Genomic DNA, 17,630 nt, shown 5'->3' with positions numbered 1-17,630 from the left:
GCAATTTTGCCACAAATGGTACCATCCTGTACGAGTTTGAGTTCTATCATGCTGCTTTCTTTTCTTTTATCTTTACTGTTGAAAGTATCACAGATGTTCCCCCTTCGCTTCCCCCATTGACCCCTCCCCAGGCCCTCACTGCTCTGCTGTCGGTCCACGGCTGGGCATCTCTGCATCTAGTCCTTTGGTCGATCTCTCTCTCCCCGACCCCTTCCTCTGAGATTCCGCAGTCTTCCATGCTTCCATGTCTCGATCTATTTTGTTCATCAGTTATTTTGCTCATTCGATTCTACATATGAGTGAGATCCTGTGATACTTGTCTTCCTCTGACTATTTCACTCAGAAATCTGCTTTCACCCCCATATGGTCTACGCGGGCATCTTCCTGGTTACTGTTTGTGGGCCCTGGTCCTTTGTAAAGGCGTCATGGTGCCTGGTGGTGGCCGTGCCGCTCTCCTCCCGTCAGCGTGTCTGGGGACCTGCCTTTCTTACCCTCCTGCTGTTCATGCGGTTGGCTCTTCCCGTCGTGCTGAACAGCGCTGCCGTGGACATGCCCAGGGCGTGCGTAGTCTCTGTTCCTTCACACCATGTTCCTGGAAGCCCACGTGAAGGTGTGTGCCTTAGAGATGTGTTCTGGCAGCCATGGGCCGTTCACACACCCAGCAGAGGTGCGAAGTGCCTTCACTCTGGGGTGCGGACTGCTGAGCCCTCGCAGCCTTGAGGTGGGGCGTGCGCGTGTGCGCGCAGAGTCACAGCAGTTTGTTTATTCAGAAGATGCCGGGCAGAATGTCGGGTTACTTACCTCTGAAGTCGTGGTTCCTACGTCGTGTCCTTAGCCAGGAAAGGCCTGCAGAGGCGCACGGTGTGAGTCTGAAGGAGGATGGAGTGACGGGAGAAAACCGTAGCCAGGGGCTCGCACACGGGTGCGGCCAAGCGGGATTCCCCGGTCGCACTCTGAGGCCACGTGCCCGTGGCGCTGGCTCCGCCCCTCGCCCGGCTGACGCTGCCCTCTCGCCCCTGCAGCCTCAAGGACGAGGAGGAGCAGCTGTGCCCCATCTGCCTGCTGGGCATGCTGGACGAGGAGAGCCTGACCGTGTGCGAGGACGGCTGCCGCAACAAGCTGCACCACCACTGCATGTCCATCTGTAGGTGGCGCCACCGCCCGCCCTCCGCGACCTGCACACGGTCTGCCCTCCCCTCCGCTGACTTGTTAGGGCCCCTGACAAGTGTGCATGGCTTGGAGGTTCGGTCCGTCATGAGCTGAGCTGTGGTAGTGAAGAGATGGAGTCCCGCGGGAGGGCCGGACGGACGGAGTGCGGAGAGGAAGCGCAACTAGGATCTGGAAGGCGCACACGCGGCGGCGGGGGGGGGGGGGGGGGGGTCGCAGATCACAGACCAACCTCAGAGCGAGGGGGGGAGGATGGGCCAGGGCCCTGAGTGGCAGGCGGTTTGAAACACAGTAGCAGAGCCGTGCGATCGCTGATGACGTGGCACTTCCTCTGCTTTGCTGCTTTCGGGTCAGTGCTGCGTCCGAGGTTCCCTCTGTCTGACCCAGTACTGGCCACTGCACAATCACGACGCATAATGACGAATAAAGCGGTTTATCCTCTTCCCAGGGGCAGAGGAATGTCGAAGGAACAGAGAGCCTCTGATCTGTCCCCTCTGCAGGTCCAAGTGGCGGTCCCACGATTTCTACAGGTGAGTACGGGGAACGGCTGCAGGGTCCCCGCTTGTTAGTGCATCTGTCAGTTATCGTCAGCACGTTGTTGCTTTTTCACTTAGTCACGAGCTGTCAAGCCCCGCGGATTCCCCGTCCTCCCTGCGGACGGCCCCGCAGCCCCCGGCACAGCCTCCGCTGGTGGGACCGCAGCACAGGGCCCAGGAAAGCAGCTCCAGCCTCACGCACTACGGGGCTCAGCACATCCCTGCTGCCTACAGAGACCTGGCTGAGCCCTGGATCCAGGTGAGCCCGGCGTGTCTCCCGGGTGTTGACAGTAAGGACGGGCTTGCTCTCTGCCTGGAGACATTGGCCCCTTTGGCGATGGGGCTGTGCCGCTTCATGGAGCGTCCGCGTCAGCGTCTCCTGCAACTCCTGTCTGAGCAGAGACAGACGGTTATCCAGGCTCCAGGCCTCAGGGCCCTCCTGCCCGTGTCCAGTCCATCCCGCTGGGTTCGTCATAGTTCTCACCTGTTGCCATTGAAACTCGGCTCCCCCTCCCTGTGCCGCCCGCCCGCTTAGCAGGTGCTTCGCTGCCGAGTGTGTGAGAGCCGGCCGGCGGCGTGTCTCCTCTTGGCCATTTCTGGAGGAAGGGTTTCCTTCCGCCACCTTCTCTGCCGACAGGCTTTTTGTCCTCGGTCCGTTGGAATTTCAGTTGCTTGTTTAGTCCGTTAGTTTTAAATAGAATTCAAAGCCGACAGTGTCTCCAGGAGACAGAGGAGTGGAATATTTTTGATAATCTGTTAAGTTCTGTTTCCTGCCTTACATTTGTAGACAGGCACAGTAACTCATCACGCTTGTACACCAGTAGGACTTCTTCCCTTTTTCACTGCATATCCTGCAGCTTTTGAATTCTCTGTTCTCAGCAACCTATTATGAATCTAGTAACACCTGCAAACTTAGCAAGTGTATCTTACTTCTTTTGCCTGGTTCACTCGTGGCGTTTGCACAGGCCCTCGCCTGCCCCTTTCCGAGGCCCCAGGAGAGCGCTGGCGTCGACAGGAGATATTGGCGATTCCGGGCGTGGTCGGTCGGTTTGGGGGAAGCTCTAGGTTGGACGAGGCTGCATGTTCCCAGTTTCTGAGGAAGAAGATCCCGGGGGACAGAAGTAGGGCTTAGCCAGACGCTAACATGCGGGCGCAGAATCGGTCCCTATTTCTTGTTGATTCGTTTGCTTTTGTCACTTTGTTAAACACACAGGTAAATACATCATTTGTTTTCCCCAGAACTGTCTCTTCATCTCTGATATTTAGAAATCTTCCATGTAAGTTATCGTAGGTGTTAAGTTTACTTGTAGCTGATTGGCCCGTCATCTCGAGACCCAGTCCCCTTCCTGCCGGGTTCTCGGTGGCTTCACAGGTGGTGACACGCACCTTCACGCAGACGCCGCATCACCCTCGCTGGTTTGAACACGAATTTTCCTTTCGTCTTGGATTTTCACTCCTTAGTTACAGTCCCGCCTGTTCTGTCTAGTTTATCTAACTCTTGTACAAGACGAATTCAAGTAAAAGCCTTGGACTCACCACAGTCACCCGTGGGACCAGGCCCCTCCCACCCACCCTGGGGCCTTTCTTGAGGCGGCTTTTCTTGATCTTGCTTGTTTTTCTCCATAAACTCCCATGACGCAAACACGGAGCTGGGTCTTCCCTGCCGTGTTGCTGTTAAGCAGAGGAGCACAGAAATAAGTGTGACACGCGTGTGCCCATCCACTCACTGGGGTCACGCCTGAGTTCACCTCAGCTAATAATTACAGTTGAACCTGAGGCTAAAATTCCTTCTTACGACTTTTTAATTGATTTCAGAGAGAGAGAGAGAGAGAGAGAGAGAGAGAGACATCAATCAATTGTCTCCTGCGTGAGCCTTTTGGAGCAAAGGGCGATGCTCTGATTAGCTGAGCCGCCCGGCAGGGTCCTCCTTACGGTTTTTAAGTGGCTGGACGTACTCGAAAGTGTGTGGTGCGGTGAAGGTTTAAGAAATACCCAGTCTCCCGGCTGGCGTGGCTCAGTGGTTGAATGTCAGCCCATGAACCGGGAGGCCAGGGTTCAATTCCCGGTCAGGGCACGTGCCCAGGTTGCAGGCTCGATCCCCCGTGTGGGACATGCAGGAGGCAGCCAATCCATGATTCTCTGTCATCATTGATGTTTCTATCTCTCCCTCTCCCTTCTTCTATGAAATCAATAAAGAGATTTTTTAAAGAAAAGAAATGCCCAATTTATCAATTAAAAATAACAGCTAAAAAATTACAGTGGCGTGGCTCAGTGGTTGAGTATGGAACTATGAACCAGGAGGTCAGGGTTCGATTTCCGGTCAGGGCACAAGCCCGGGTTGTGGGCTTGATCCCCAGAAGGGATGTGCAGGAGGCAGCCGATCCATGATTCTCTCTCATCAGTGATGTTTCTAACCCTCTCTCCCTTCCTCTCTCTGAAGTTTAAAACACACGTACGCAGACACACGTGCCTGGGAGAAAGGCCAGTTTTCCTTGGGGGTGAGAGGAGACTCGGCCGCTCCTTTCTCCCACTGAGGGGCTGTGTTTGGTTGCAGGTGTTCGGGACGGAGCTCGTTGGCTGCTTGTTTTCTAGAAACTGGAACGTCCGCGAGATGGCTCTGCGGCGACTCTCCCACGACGTCAGCGGGGCGCTGCTGCTGGCCCACGGGGAGAGCACCGGGCACTCGGGGGGCGGGGGCCGGAGCAGCCCGGGGGCCGGGGCCAGCAGCGCACCCTCCCCGCCCGCGGGCGACGTGGTGGGGGCCTGCTGCAGCGTGCTGTCCATGGTCTGCGCTGACCCTGTCTACAAAGTGTACGTTGCCGCTTTAGTAAGTAGCTTCCCTCCCTAACCATGTCGTGGGCGGGTGGCTAGTGTTCGGTTGTGTCTAGCAGCGTTTTTAAGACCCAGGAACACATCACCTCATGTAACTCGGGAAAATCCACATTTTGTTTTCATTCCGTAATCCCGGGAAGTTGCCATTTTCCGTTTCACCCTCATCGGGTTCCCCTGTTTAACCGGGTGGGGCTTCCGCGCAGACTGCTCACTCCCCTCCAGAGCGGCCTGCCTCGCTGCCCACGTCTCTGCATTTTCCTTACTTCCCACGACCCAGCTCACAGGCGGTGTGGGGTGCTAGCAGAGCGACCGGTGACGGGTGAATGCGTCTGCGTAGCCACTGGGGGACGGACTTAGTGAGCGAGCACTGTGGACTCAGGCGTGTTCTCACAGACGAGGTCCCGTGACCTAACCACAGCCGCGTTGTTTTCCTGGCTCACGCGTGGGAAGTTGTCTCCGTGCGTGGATGACGTGCGAGGCTGCGTGGATCTGTGGAGGCTGGTCTGACCTTCCCCTTCTGAGTGGAGTGGAGAGCAGGTTGGGCGCAGGTTCTCGGCCTCTGCACTATGGAGCCACGCAGCTCTTCGTGGGAGGCAGGGCTGTCCTGGGCGGTAGGATGCTCAGCCGCACCCCTGGCCTCCACCCATGGTCCTGGGAGCACCCTCTCCTCCCGTTCGGGTCTGCTGAAGTCCCAAGGTCACGATGCCCCCAGTGCAGAACTTGCGGTAGAAGAAGTCCTACCCGGTTTGGTTTGAAAACTCATTATTTTTCCTGCTCCCACTTGCAGTCTCTTCCTGACCCTCCTAAACCGCTGTGCCTAAGGGAGCAGTTCTCAACCTGTGGGTCACGACCCCTTTGGGGGTCAACTGACCCTTTCACAGGGGTCGCTTAAGACCATCGGGAAACACATCTATAATTACATATTGTTTTTGTGATTAATCACTATGCTTTCATGATGTTCAATTTGTAACAATGACATTGGGGGTCACCACAACAGGAGGAACTGTATTAAAGGGTTGCGGCGTTAGGAAGGTTGAGAACCGCTGGCCTAAAGCATCTTCTGGTTGAGTGGTGCCCGCAGGTTCTGAACCTGCATTTGGGCCAGAATTGAGTGACCTCATGCGTTAGTGTCCACCTAGGACACTTGAATGAGCAGCTCGTACTGGGCTGGCCTGGGCAGTCTGGACGGTGGTCCAGGTGGTAGAGACGGCAGCTCCCGTCCTGGGGCTGCCACCTGCTGGTGTGTGACTGCAGGGCTCCCAGACCAGCTTCCCGGCTGTGAGTGATGTCACCGCTCGGATTGGGAGTAGAAGCCCCTCACCGTGGTGCGGAGCACAGCATAGGAGCGCTGAGCGCAGATGAGCCCCTGCTGGGCCTGGAAGCATCACTTGGCTGTCCCGGCTCCGAGAGGGTCAGGAATCTGTTGCCTTGGCAGCATGTCCTGACGTGTGTCCGTGGCAGGTGGACGGGGCTGTGAAAAGTTCCCTTGACACCGAGGGACACAGTCACAGGAGGCTGGCTGGGTCTGCAGGGACACGCCGGGAGCTCCGGTGCTGTAGCCGTCGGGAGTCTGTGCGATCACGGGAGGAACATCACTTCCCAGTGGATCTCCCAGGCGTTTCTCGTGGCTCTGGACGCGTAGAGTACAGACCCAGCTTCTGACCTCTTCCCACTGTTTCCAGCACGAACCTGCAGGCACACCTGACCCCTTAGTCCACACTGCTGGCTGGCTCTTCTCGGGCAGGTGTGTCCCGAGTGGCTGTGCGCTGTGGGCGTGCAGGGCCGCGGACTGTGCCCTGTGCTGATCCTGTAGAGCAGTGGTTCTCAGCCTTGGCTGCACATGAGAATCACCTGGGGATCTTTTTTAAATCCTGATTTCTGGGCCTCATCCTCCGGAAATTCTGGTTTCTTTGTTATGGGGTGAGGCCACAACATTAGTCACAAAGAAACAGAATCTCCGGAGGATGAGGCCCAGAAATCAGGATTTTAAAAAGATTCCCAGGTGCTTCTCATGTGCAGCCAAGGTGGAGAAGCACTGCTCTAGGGGGTCATGTGTCTGCTCAGTGAGCAAGGGGACTCCTGGCCGGGAACCTTCCGCCTCCCCCCTCGCACAGGTAACATCGTGCCACTTCCCTCTGTAGCTGGGACTGTCTCCTCCGATGTGACACTCCCCCACGACACCACAGGCGTGAGCAGCCCTGAGCGGGCCACGTGGCCGACAGCGTCACAGCGCACGCCTGTGCCTGCCCCAGCGTCCTGAGCCGCCGGCAGCTGTGGCCGGTTCCTCCCGCTTTGGCTGCGGGAGCTCCATCAGGGCAGCTCCTATCCTTTTTTTTTTTTAATCTTTTTTTGACTTCACTTTGAAACAAATCAGACTTTAAAAAGATGCAGAAATAGCTCAGAGTTCCTTCCGAGCCCTCCATTGACCTTCCAGTCATTATTTGTGTGGTTGTCGTCTGTTCCTTCACCGCTGGTTGTGCTTCTCACGTGGCCTCAGAGGAGCCGGTGTCGCTGATGTTTCTTAAACGTAGTGGCACTGACCCTCCGTTCCGCCCTCAGAAAACCCTGCGGGCCATGCTCGTGTACACGCCCTGCCACAGCCTGGCCGAGCGGATCAAGCTGCAGAGGCTCCTGCGGCCGGTCGTGGACACCATCCTGGTCAAGTGCGCAGACGCCAACAGGTGAGGCCGCCGATGGGCCAGGCTCGCCCGGGAGGGTCGGATGCATGTGACTCGGTGAGGCTGTGGGGTCCCCTGTAGAGAGATCCCCGTCTGAAGTCCCGCTGATAAGGGCGCCAGCTGTGTACATACCACAGGTGTGACCGCATCTGAGGGCAGATCCACAGCACAGGGGCCAGTGAAATCACTGCACCTGCTTCGCCTCGTTTTCCGGACCCCACAAAGCCCCTTCTGTGTCATGAACTTTCACTCTAATTGTGTCGAACGACCCCACCCCCAGTCCCGTCTATCCCTGCATTATCCTGGAACATCGACAGGGGACGAGAACAGCCCTAACGGGGCAGAGACCCACGAGGAGGGAGGCGGGGACAGCCCAGGTGAGCGGGGTGGTGCTGGGGAGACCTCGCTGAGCAGCACGGCCAGGGAGCAGGTGTTGCGCGGCCCGTCTCCTTGTCCCCCATCCATAGGGGTCTCAGAACCAGGTGCTGGCTCCGCCCTTCCACCCGCCGCCCTGCTCGCAGCTGCTGCTCACGGCCAGACGGTACGTGTGCAAGGTGTTCTCGTCGCTCAGCGAGAACACACGTCTGAGAGCCGGCAGCGAGCAGCAGCTTGTCAAGCGCATAGGAGACCATGTCGTCAGCAGTGGGACAGGCGTTTTTCTGAGACTCGTGGCTTCTGTGGCATGTGTGCTGCTGCCCGCTCTCTGCCTTCTCACAGTCCGGTGCCTGCCTGGCCACTTGAATGAACCTCATAAGAAACTGGGAGGAGCTTTAGTTTTGTTTTAACAAGACGTGAGCGTGAGAACACGCCCTTCACCGTATCTGCTGGCTGCTCCGGCGGCTCCGCGGTCAGCCCGGCAGGTCCTGGGCGTGACACGGAGTGGGGTGAACGGCGTGCGTGCGTGTGTGACGTACGGTGACGGGAACGCAGGCTCTGAGGTGGAGGGCACGGTCCTGGGAGCCTCCCTTCTCCCGAGGCCTGGCCCTCCTGCTCGCTCCGCGGGTCTCACCCAAGCCCGTCTGCCGCCTGTCGTTGCAGCCGCACCAGCCAGCTGTCCGTGTCCACGCTGCTGGAGCTGTGCAGAGGCCAGGCCGGGGAGCTGGCGGTCGGCAGAGAAATACTGACAGCCGGTAATGACTTCACTTCAGCTCCGGGCCGGCGCGGTCCTCCGCGCGCTCGCCTCCCCTGTGGGCAGTCGCGGGGTTTCCGAGTGGTGGTGGAGCTGGACCCCATCAGCTCCCGTTAGAAACAGGACCCGAATCCAAGAGAGGAGTTCTTAAACGAACACAGCCCGGGGCACCTGTGCCGTTCGGTCGCGTTTGTCTTCTGTTTTACTGTCCCTGTTCCAGTCACTCACTCTCCCCTCCCCGCGGCAGGATCCATTGGTGTTGGTGGTGTGGATTACGTCCTCAGTTGTATTCTTGGGAACCAGATGGAGCCGAACAACTGGCAGGAGCTGCTGGGCCGTCTCTGCCTGGTGGACCGGCTGCTGCTGGAGTTCCCCGCCGAGTTCTACCCGCACACCGTCGGCACCGAGGCGGCCCCTGCCGAGCCTGTGGACGTCAGGTAGTCTCTCCCGGGTGCTGTCCTGTGCCCCCCACCGCCCACACCCGCCCCAAGGACACGGTCTAGATTCACGGGACCCAGAAATCAGAGGAACATGTAGGTTACTAATGTTTGACTAACAACAACCAACGTCCAGGCGAGTGATTGAAAAAGTCTAGGCCTTGCCCTAGCCGGCTTGGCTCAGTGGATAGAGCATCAGCCTGCGGACTGAAGGGTCCCAGGTTCGATTCCGGCCCAGGGCACATGCCTGGGTTGCGGGCTCGTTCCCCAGTAGTGGGTGTGCAGGAGGCAGCCAATCAATGATTCTCTCTCATCATTGATGTTTCTATCTCTCTCTCCTTCTCCCTTCCTCTCTGAAATCAATAAAGAAATATATATTTAAAAAAAAAAAAAAGTCTAGGCCTTGAGGATCTTTTTGGAACGCACACGCACAGTTGTTCCCATCTCTTCGTGTGCGTGTGTTCTGCAGTGATTAACTGTGGCTGAGACGTGTTCTCTGCAGGTATAAGAAGCTGCTGTCCCTGCTCGCCTTCGCCCTGCAGTCCATCGACCACGCCCACGCGGTGGTCGGGAAGCTCGCGCGCAGGGTCTACCTGAGTTCCGCGAGGATGGTCACCGCCGTGCCCCCCGTGTTCGTGAAGCTGTTAGAGATGCTGAGTGCCTCCAGCTCCACCCACTTCGCCCGGATGCGCCGCCGCCTGATGGCGATCGCGGAGGAGGTGGACATCGCCGAGGCCGTCCAGCTGGGCCTCGAGGATGCCTGGGACGGCCGGCGTGATAGCTTCCTGCAGGCGCCGGCCCCTGAGAGCCACCCAGAGGCCCCAGGGAACAGCCCCCTGCAGGGCCCAGACCGTGCGGAGAAAACTGGAAGAGGACTGCGCCCTGCGAGGCTGAGCGCCAGCTCGGAGGACGTCTCTGGTCGGCCGGCCAGCACTGCCCTGGGGCCTCCTCCTCCAGCAACGACGGAGCAGCCAAAGCCAGCGGTGCAAGCCAAGGGCAGGCCCCTCAGCCAGTGTCTGAGCTCCTCTCCCCTGTCCCCTCACTCCCAACCAGTGCTCCCGCTCTCGTCCACCCCGGCTTCGTCGGCCCAGACCGCACCAGCGGGCCCCGGGGACGCCTCCAAGCACAGACCTCAGGGATTCGTTCCCTACAACATACCCTCGGCGTCGCCTCCGCCGCAGCGCAAGTTTTCCCTGCAGTTCCAGAGAAACTCTTCCGAAGACAGAGACTCGGGCAAGCTCTCGCCCATCTTCACGCAGGCCCGGCCCCTGCCCGGCGGTAGTATACACAGGCCCAAGCCCTCTCGGCCCTCCCCCGGCAGCCCCGGGAGGCAGGCCGACGCCGCGACAGGCAGCATGACCCTGGACCTGCGCGGGGCCTCCGAGGGCGGCGACAGCTTCGGCGGCGGCGGCAGCGCCGTGATCCCCAGTGAGGAGACGGTGTTCACCCCCGTGGAGGACAAGAGCCGGCTGGACGCCAGCACCGAGCTCAGCTCCAGCATCGAGGACCTGCTCGAGGCGTCCCTGCCCTCCGCTGACACCACGGTGACGTTCAAGTCAGAAGTGGCCGTCCTCTCTCCTGAGAAGGACGAGCACGACGACACCTACCAAGACGACGTGAGTCACAATCAGAAGTGCAAGGAGAAGATGGAGGCCGAGGAGGAGGAGGCCCTGGCGATCGCCATGGCGATGTCCGCCTCTCAGGACGCCCTCCCCGTGGTGCCTCAGCTGCAGGTGGAGAACGGAGAGGACGTCATCATCATCCAGCAGGACGTAAGTGCGCTCCTGGGGGGCCGGGCGCGTCCTCCGACCATGTGAGGTTAACCCGGTTCAGGCGCGAGTTCGTCGCTAGAAGCGGGTCTTTCCTGTAGAATTAGTGTTTGTGTCGCTGTTGGAACAGGTAAGTCCTGCCTGTTTCAGAGGCGTTTCTGGTGGATACTGTCCATGGCGCCCAGCACTGTCCATTCAGGAGCAGTTCAGAGGGGGCTCGGGAAGCCAGAGCGAACAGGAGTAGTGTTTGCCAGGCTCACGGCACAGCTTCCTCTTAACAGTAAAGAGCTGCTTTCCTTTGCTGCACAGACGCCCGAGACCCTCCCAGGACACACCAAAGCGAAGCTGCCGTACCGGGAGGACGCGGACTGGCTGAAGGGCCAGCAGATCGGCCTCGGGGCCTTCTCCTCCTGCTACCAGGCTCAGGACGTGGGGACCGGGACCTTAATGGCTGTGAAGCAGGTGAGCAGCTAGTGAGGGTGGACATGATGAAGGCTGTCACGACAGAGCATGAGCGAAGAAGAATCGTGTGTCCTGTGTGCATGTGCTTAGTTCTCTGTAAGTTTTCAGAGACCTGAAGGTCAGAGTAGACATTGGCACAGCCCCGTGAGCTCTGTTACTGCTGGAGCAGGATTGTGGGAGACGCAGTCCAGGGCCTCTGCCGGCCGGGCTGCTGCTGTGCCTGTCACACCCAGAGCAGCTTCCTCCTCCCCCACGAGGCCAGGGTGCAGGCCGTCCTGGCTTCCGGGGTTCACTTTCTGTAGTGAGCATGCTGATCGAGATGAGAAAATCATAAAGCTTCCATCTTAAAATCATTGGGCTTTTCTCACTTTCACTCTGTCTTTAGACAGTTTGAGAAAATGGGTTATATTCCTTTTTTGGGGTCACTTTCCTTATATTTCATTGTTTCTAAAGTTAGGTTCTTACTTTAAAGAGTTTTTTGTAAAGTATCTGCACTGCACCCAGGAGCATAAATGCCATTTGCTATTAACATAGAAGCTAATGTGCATCTGTCCACTGAGATCAGATGGTTAGTGAGAACTGTGAACGTGTTACTGCCACAGGTGACGTATGTCAGAAACACATCGTCGGAGCAGGAGGAAGTCGTGGAGGCGCTGAGAGAGGAGATCAGGATGATGAGTCACCTGAACCACCCGAACATCATCAGGATGCTGGGAGCCACCTGCGAGAAGAGCAATTACAACCTCTTCATCGAGTGGATGGCAGGTGTGTTCATGGTCTAAATCACGAACATCGTACACGGATTTAACTTTCTGCTTGATATTTAGGAAAAACGTTTTAACAAACACTTATTTTTATTAAATAGTTTGCACAAATCACCTCTAATGTAGTATGACAGGCTGTAAATACTTGTGTTGTCTTTCACTTAAATAAAACATTCATTACCCCTACCTTTTAAACTTTTTCAGTGTTTCTTTTAAAATGATTGTGTACACTGTTTTATAGGAATAATTTTTGAAACCTGGTAGATACAGGATCCATATTTTCCCAGGTAGCCTTCATTAATTGGACAGGTTTAAGAGATGATTTAAAATGACAGTACGAAACTAAAATTGATAAACGTGTAACTTGAAAACTTTATTATAGGTAAACTAGAACCGAAGCACAAAGGTGAGCCTTGTCATCTACTGCAGCAAGTGAAGACTCGGTTTTTTTTGGTTTTTTAAAATATATTTTTATTGATTTGAGAGAGGGAGAGAGAGATAGAAACATCAATGATGAGAGCGAACCACTGATCAGCTGCTTCCTGCACGCCCCTTACTGCAACCCGGGCATGTGCCCTTGACTGGAATCAAACCCAGGACCCTTCAGTCCACAGGCTGATGCTCTATCCACTGAGCCAAACCAGCTAGGGATGAAGACCGTTTTTCCTGTATTATGCAGTATACACAGTAAAACAGACTTAGGATGGAATAACTAGATAAGTGCTTGGTTTAACTTCTTAGACCTTTTGTGTTTGGAAAGTATATATCTATTTACAAATCAGCTCTTCTTTTTAATTGAAGTACACTTGACATACAGTATATATACAGGTGTACAGCATAGTGATTCGGCATTTATATACGTTTCAGTGTGATTACCACACTAAGTTTAGTAACCATCTGTCACCATACAAAATTAAGATATTGACGATTGTTCCTATCCTATACACTACATCCCTGTGACTTATAAATTTTATAACTAAGTTTATACCTCTTATTTCCCTTCACCTTTTCTAAGCATCCTCCCACCGCCCTCTTCTCTGACAACCATCAGCTTATTCGGTCTGTGAGTCTATTTCTGTTTTGTTGGCTCATTTACTTTGTTCTTTAGATTCCACACGTAAGTGAAATCAGATGGTGTTTGTCTTTCTCCGACGCATTTCATTTAGCATAATACTCTAGGTGCAGCCGTGTTGTCACAAATGGCAAAACTTCATTTTTTATGACTAGTATTTCATTATCGGTCTATACATTATCTTTAGCCACTCGTCTATCGTTGGACACCTAGGTGGCTTCCATATCTTAGGTATTGTTAATAGTGCTACAGTGAACATAGGGGTACACATATCTTTTCAAATTAGTACTTTCTTCTTCAGATAAAAGAAGAATTGCTGGACCATATGTAATTTTATTTATTCATTTATTTATTTTTGAGGAAACTACACTTTTCCACAGTGGCTGCAGCAGTCTGCATTCCCACCAGCAGTGCACAGGGCTGCCTTTTCTCACATCCTCACCAGCACTTACTGTTTGCTGTCTTCTTGGTAACCATTCTGACAGGTGTATCTCACTGTGGTTTTGATTTTCATTTCCCTGATGATTAGTGATTGTTGGGCATCTTGTCTTATGTCTGTTCACCATCTGTATGTCCTCTTTGAAGAAATGTCTATTCAAGTCCTCGGCCCATGTTTTAATAGGATTGTTTGGTTTTCTTTTTATTTGTTGTTTAGTTTTTGGTGTTGAGTTATATAAGTTCTTTATGTATTTTGGATCTTAACCCTTTGTGAATATCTTCTCCCATTCAGTGGGTCGCCTTTTCATTTTGTTGGTTTCCTTTACTGTGGAAAAACTTTTTGATGTAGTCCCATTTTGCTTTTTTTTTTTTTCTTTTGTTGCCCTTTCCTGAGGGAAACATCCAAAAAAATATTGCTAAGGCTGATGTCAAAGAGTTTATGCCTATGTTTTCTTCCAGAAGTTTTATGGTTTCAGGTCTTACATTTCGATCTTTAAGCCGTTTTGAGTTTATGTATTTGTTTGTATATGGCCGAGGAAAGTGGTCCAGTTTCCCTAACACCATTCATTGAAGGGACTGCTTTTTTCCCTATTGTATATTCCTGCCTCCTTTGTCATAGATTAATTGACCATGTAAGTGTGGGTTAATTTCTGATCTTCCTAGTTTGTTCCATTGATATATATATTAGTTTTTATGCCAATAACATACTATTTTGATTATTTTGTCTCATGATACTGTTATTTCCTCTTTGATTATTTAGTAGCATGTTGTTTAGTCTCCGCATGTATGTGTTTTTCCCAGTTTTCTTCCTGTAGTTGATTTCTAGTTTCATACTGCTATGGTTGGAGAGGATGCTTGATATGATTCCAATCTTCTCAATGTATTCAGACTTCTTTTGTGGCCTAATATCTGGTCTGTCCTGTGCACTTGAAAAGAAGGCATATTCTGCTGCTTTTGGGTGAAATGCTTTTAAAATATCAATTAAGCCCTGACTGGTTTGGCTCAGTGGATAGAGCGTCAGCCTGTGGACTGAAGGGTCCCAGGTTCGATTCCAGTCAAGGGCATGTACCTGGGTTGCAGGCACATCCCCAGTGTGGGATGTGCAGGAGGCAGCTAATCGATGTTTCTCTCTCATCGATGTTTCTAGCTCTCTATCCCTCTCCTTTCCTCTCTGTAAAAAATCAATAAAATATATATTTAAAAATACATATATATATATATATATATCAATTAAGTCCATGAAGTCTAATGTATCATGTAAGGCCACTGTTTCCTGTTGATTTCCTATCAGGATGATCTGTCCATTGATGAGTGTTAGGTAGACTAGCTGCACTTCCCAGTCTTATAAGAGTGGTCTTATGTAGAAGATGTTTTGTGGGGCCCAGTGTCATCATCTTCCTTGGTCATGGGTCAGGTGCTTCAGGCTGTTCCCCGTGTGGGTTGAGTGCACCCTCCTGTGTAGTTGGGCCGTGAGTGCTGTGGGCAGGCCAGTGGGTGAGGTCTACCCTCAGGCTGACTGGTTCTGTTCCCCATAATGTGAGGGAGAACCCATCCTCCTGGTGCAGTTCCCTCGTGGCAGAGATCTGGGTGTGGGTCCTGATCAGACCACAGCTCTGCCCCTACCACTTGTTTCACTGTGTCTTCTTTATATCCTTGGGTGTAGGAATCCTACTCAGCGAGTCCTCAGGTCATTCTCGGCCCTGGTTGCTCTGTAGGTCGGTGTAGTTCCAGGGTGCTCAGGGGAGTAGGGGAGGCCAGGATCTGCGCCTTGATCTCCGCCTCTGCACGTCAGTTCTTCAGTATAGTCTCTGATGCTGGTTGTAGTTGGGTTGATTGTTATATTCAGGTTGATGATTATAAATACTTTGAAATGTGGCTTGCCCCAGATCAGAGCTAATAAACAGTAGGATATCAAGCCCCACTCTGGGTCTTCTGCTTCGTACTGTTCTCTTTCCCTTCTGCCAAATAACATGTTAGCACTGTTTACTCAGGTCATTAAGAAAGACATTTTGGCCCTAGCTAGTTTGGCTCAGTGGATAGAGCGTTGGCCTGTGGACTGAAGGGTCCTGGGTTTGAGTCCGGTCAAGGGCACATGCCCAGGTTGCAGGCTCAATCCCCAGTAGGGGGCATGTAGGAGGCAGCCAGTCAATGATTCTCTCATCATTGATGTTTCTATCTCTCTCTCCCTCTCCCTTCCTCTCTGAAATCAATAAAAACATATTTTTTTAAAATAGACATTTTGTATATCTTGGTCAAAAAGACAGAGAAGTGAATTGTACATTTCAGAAATAGTTTCACCCAAAAGTGTTAACTTTGAAAGCTTTCTGAGGCAGAGTGAAACCACTTTTATTCCTGCGTATTCTCTACATTCAATGGTGTTTTTTTTCTAAATAATAATAAGACAACGGAAAAAAAAGAAAGCTTTCTGAAATCTTGACCTTTCAGAAAACTAGTTCATGAGGGTTCCATGAAAATGCCTAATAGGTTCTGAGATTAGTGACATGCCTGAGTTTTTAAACCAGTTGTACTTCCTGATGCAGAACAGAAATGAGCATTTCAGAAGGAACATGAGGTCATAAAGTGCAACCTTACGTGACCAAAAGGTAACCAATCATTTTAATTCTGCCTTAAGTTTACAATAATTATTACCGGTTTATGTCTGTCTTGTAGGGGGATCTGTGGCTCATTTGCTCAGTAAATATGGAGCCTTCAAGGAATCAGTGGTCATTAACTACACTGAGCAGTTACTCCGTGGCCTCTCCTATCTCCATGAAAACCAGATCATCCACAGAGATGTCAAAGGTAGGGATTCTTTCATTGTTATTCACTAGCAATAAGTAGAAAACAACTGTAATTTTAAAACTTGGACCTTTGTTGATAGTTTCTAACGTGAAATCAACTAGAGGATTGTTTCTCCTGAGTCACTCAAATCACCAGACCTGAAGGAATCTTCAGGGTCACGTGACCAGACTTCCTCAGAGAGGCTGTGACTTTTCTGGAGCCACTGATGGGAAACCACGGACAGTCAGCTCTCCAGTCCCTCTTGATCTTAGAATGTACTGCCTCCCCAAAAGTTCCTGTTCCCAGTTTTATTTAGAATAATGGCAATATTATAAACTTTCAAGAAAAATCCTTTCCAATCTTTTGCAGTTTAACAGCAGCTTTGATTTTGACATAATGTATTTAAGTAGTTTAATAATATTAATTTTTATTAAAGCTGTAATTATGAAACTACAGTAGTTTAAATTGGTCCAGGTCAGTATGTTTCAACAAAATGTTGTCTGAAAATGTAAATGATGCTAAAATTTGAACTTTGAGGAAAGATTTTTGTTGAGAGTCATTCTTTTTTTTCTTTCTTCCTTTTTTTTTTAATCCTCACCAGAGGATATTTTTCCATTGATTTTAGAGAAAATGGAAGGGAAAGGGAAAGACAGAGAGAAATGTCAATGTGAGAGAGACACATTGATTGGTTGCCTCCTGCACGTGCCCCGACCAGGGCCTGGGCTGGGGAGGAACCTGCAACCGAGGTCCATGTCCTTGACCGGAATCGAACCCAGGACCCTTTGGTCCGCAGGCCGACACTCTACCCACTGAGCAACACCAGCCAGGGCCGGGAACCATTCTATTGAAGGTTCAGCACTTGCCTCGTTTCGCTGAACCTCTGCCTGTCCCCTTGTGCCTGATGCCTCGTCAGCCGTCTCGCTGAGGCTGAGGTGGTGCTTGTTTCACCCTGCGGAGACCTGTGTGTCTTCGGCAGGAACGAGTGAGCCGAGAGGGGGCGTGACCGAGCCTCTGCCATGTGGTCTCCCTCGTCTGTGTCCTGGGTCCCTGGTATTTCAGTGTGTCGTCTGCCCTTTGTGTTTAACACACACGCTCACTTGCCGTTTCCTCGACAGGTGCTAACCTCCTCATCGACAGCACAGGTCAGAGACTGCGAATCGCAGACTTCGGAGCGGCAGCCAGGCTGGCTTCAAAGGGAACTGGCGCAGGAGAGTTTCAGGGACAGTTGCTGGGGACAATCGCATTTATGGCGCCTGAGGTGAGAAGCAGCTTCGTGTGTGGCAGGAGAAAATATACCAAATTAGTTTGCAGTGTTATCCAATCTGTGCGTACCTGTTAGAAGCCCATGACCCTAAGCATGAGGCTTTAATGATATCCTTAATTTCACACCCTTAATCCCTGCCTTTCCATTTTTGTCTTAACAAAATTTTAAAAGATAGGTTTTAATAGAGTTGCTTAAAGGCTATTTCTAATGAAGTCTTGTTGGGTAATTCATAGCAGTTGTTTTGTAGTAAACAAAGTATACCTGTCAGAGACGTTTTACGGTGTTCGCTCTGCTGCAGAGG

General features: G+C 52.5%; 1 protein-coding gene across 1 annotated transcript in view; it reads left to right on the top strand.

Moving 5' to 3' along the window:
- Positions 1 to 17,630, top strand: part of MAP3K1 (mitogen-activated protein kinase kinase kinase 1) — a gene marked incomplete at its 5' end in the record, with an annotated part of 43,800 nt that overhangs the window by 21,815 nt on the left and 4,355 nt on the right. The window contains 12 exons of the mRNA XM_081090550.1: positions 1,023 to 1,144; positions 1,616 to 1,697; positions 1,782 to 1,962; positions 4,258 to 4,530; positions 7,095 to 7,216; positions 8,252 to 8,343; positions 8,590 to 8,779; positions 9,282 to 10,551; positions 10,858 to 11,010; positions 11,613 to 11,775; positions 15,955 to 16,086; positions 17,181 to 17,323. Of these exons, the coding sequence (XP_080946676.1) occupies positions 1,023 to 1,144; positions 1,616 to 1,697; positions 1,782 to 1,962; positions 4,258 to 4,530; positions 7,095 to 7,216; positions 8,252 to 8,343; positions 8,590 to 8,779; positions 9,282 to 10,551; positions 10,858 to 11,010; positions 11,613 to 11,775; positions 15,955 to 16,086; positions 17,181 to 17,323 (2,923 nt within the window). The remainder of the gene's footprint in view (positions 1 to 1,022; positions 1,145 to 1,615; positions 1,698 to 1,781; positions 1,963 to 4,257; positions 4,531 to 7,094; positions 7,217 to 8,251; positions 8,344 to 8,589; positions 8,780 to 9,281; positions 10,552 to 10,857; positions 11,011 to 11,612; positions 11,776 to 15,954; positions 16,087 to 17,180; positions 17,324 to 17,630) is intronic.

The sequence above is a fragment of the Myotis nattereri genome (assembly GCF_964212035.1).
Source record: "Myotis nattereri genome assembly, chromosome: 4".
Lineage (NCBI taxonomy): Eukaryota > Metazoa > Chordata > Mammalia > Chiroptera > Vespertilionidae > Myotis > Myotis nattereri.
The sequence above is the reverse complement of the archived record's forward strand: the minus strand, read 5'-3'. Positions and strand labels throughout refer to the sequence as shown.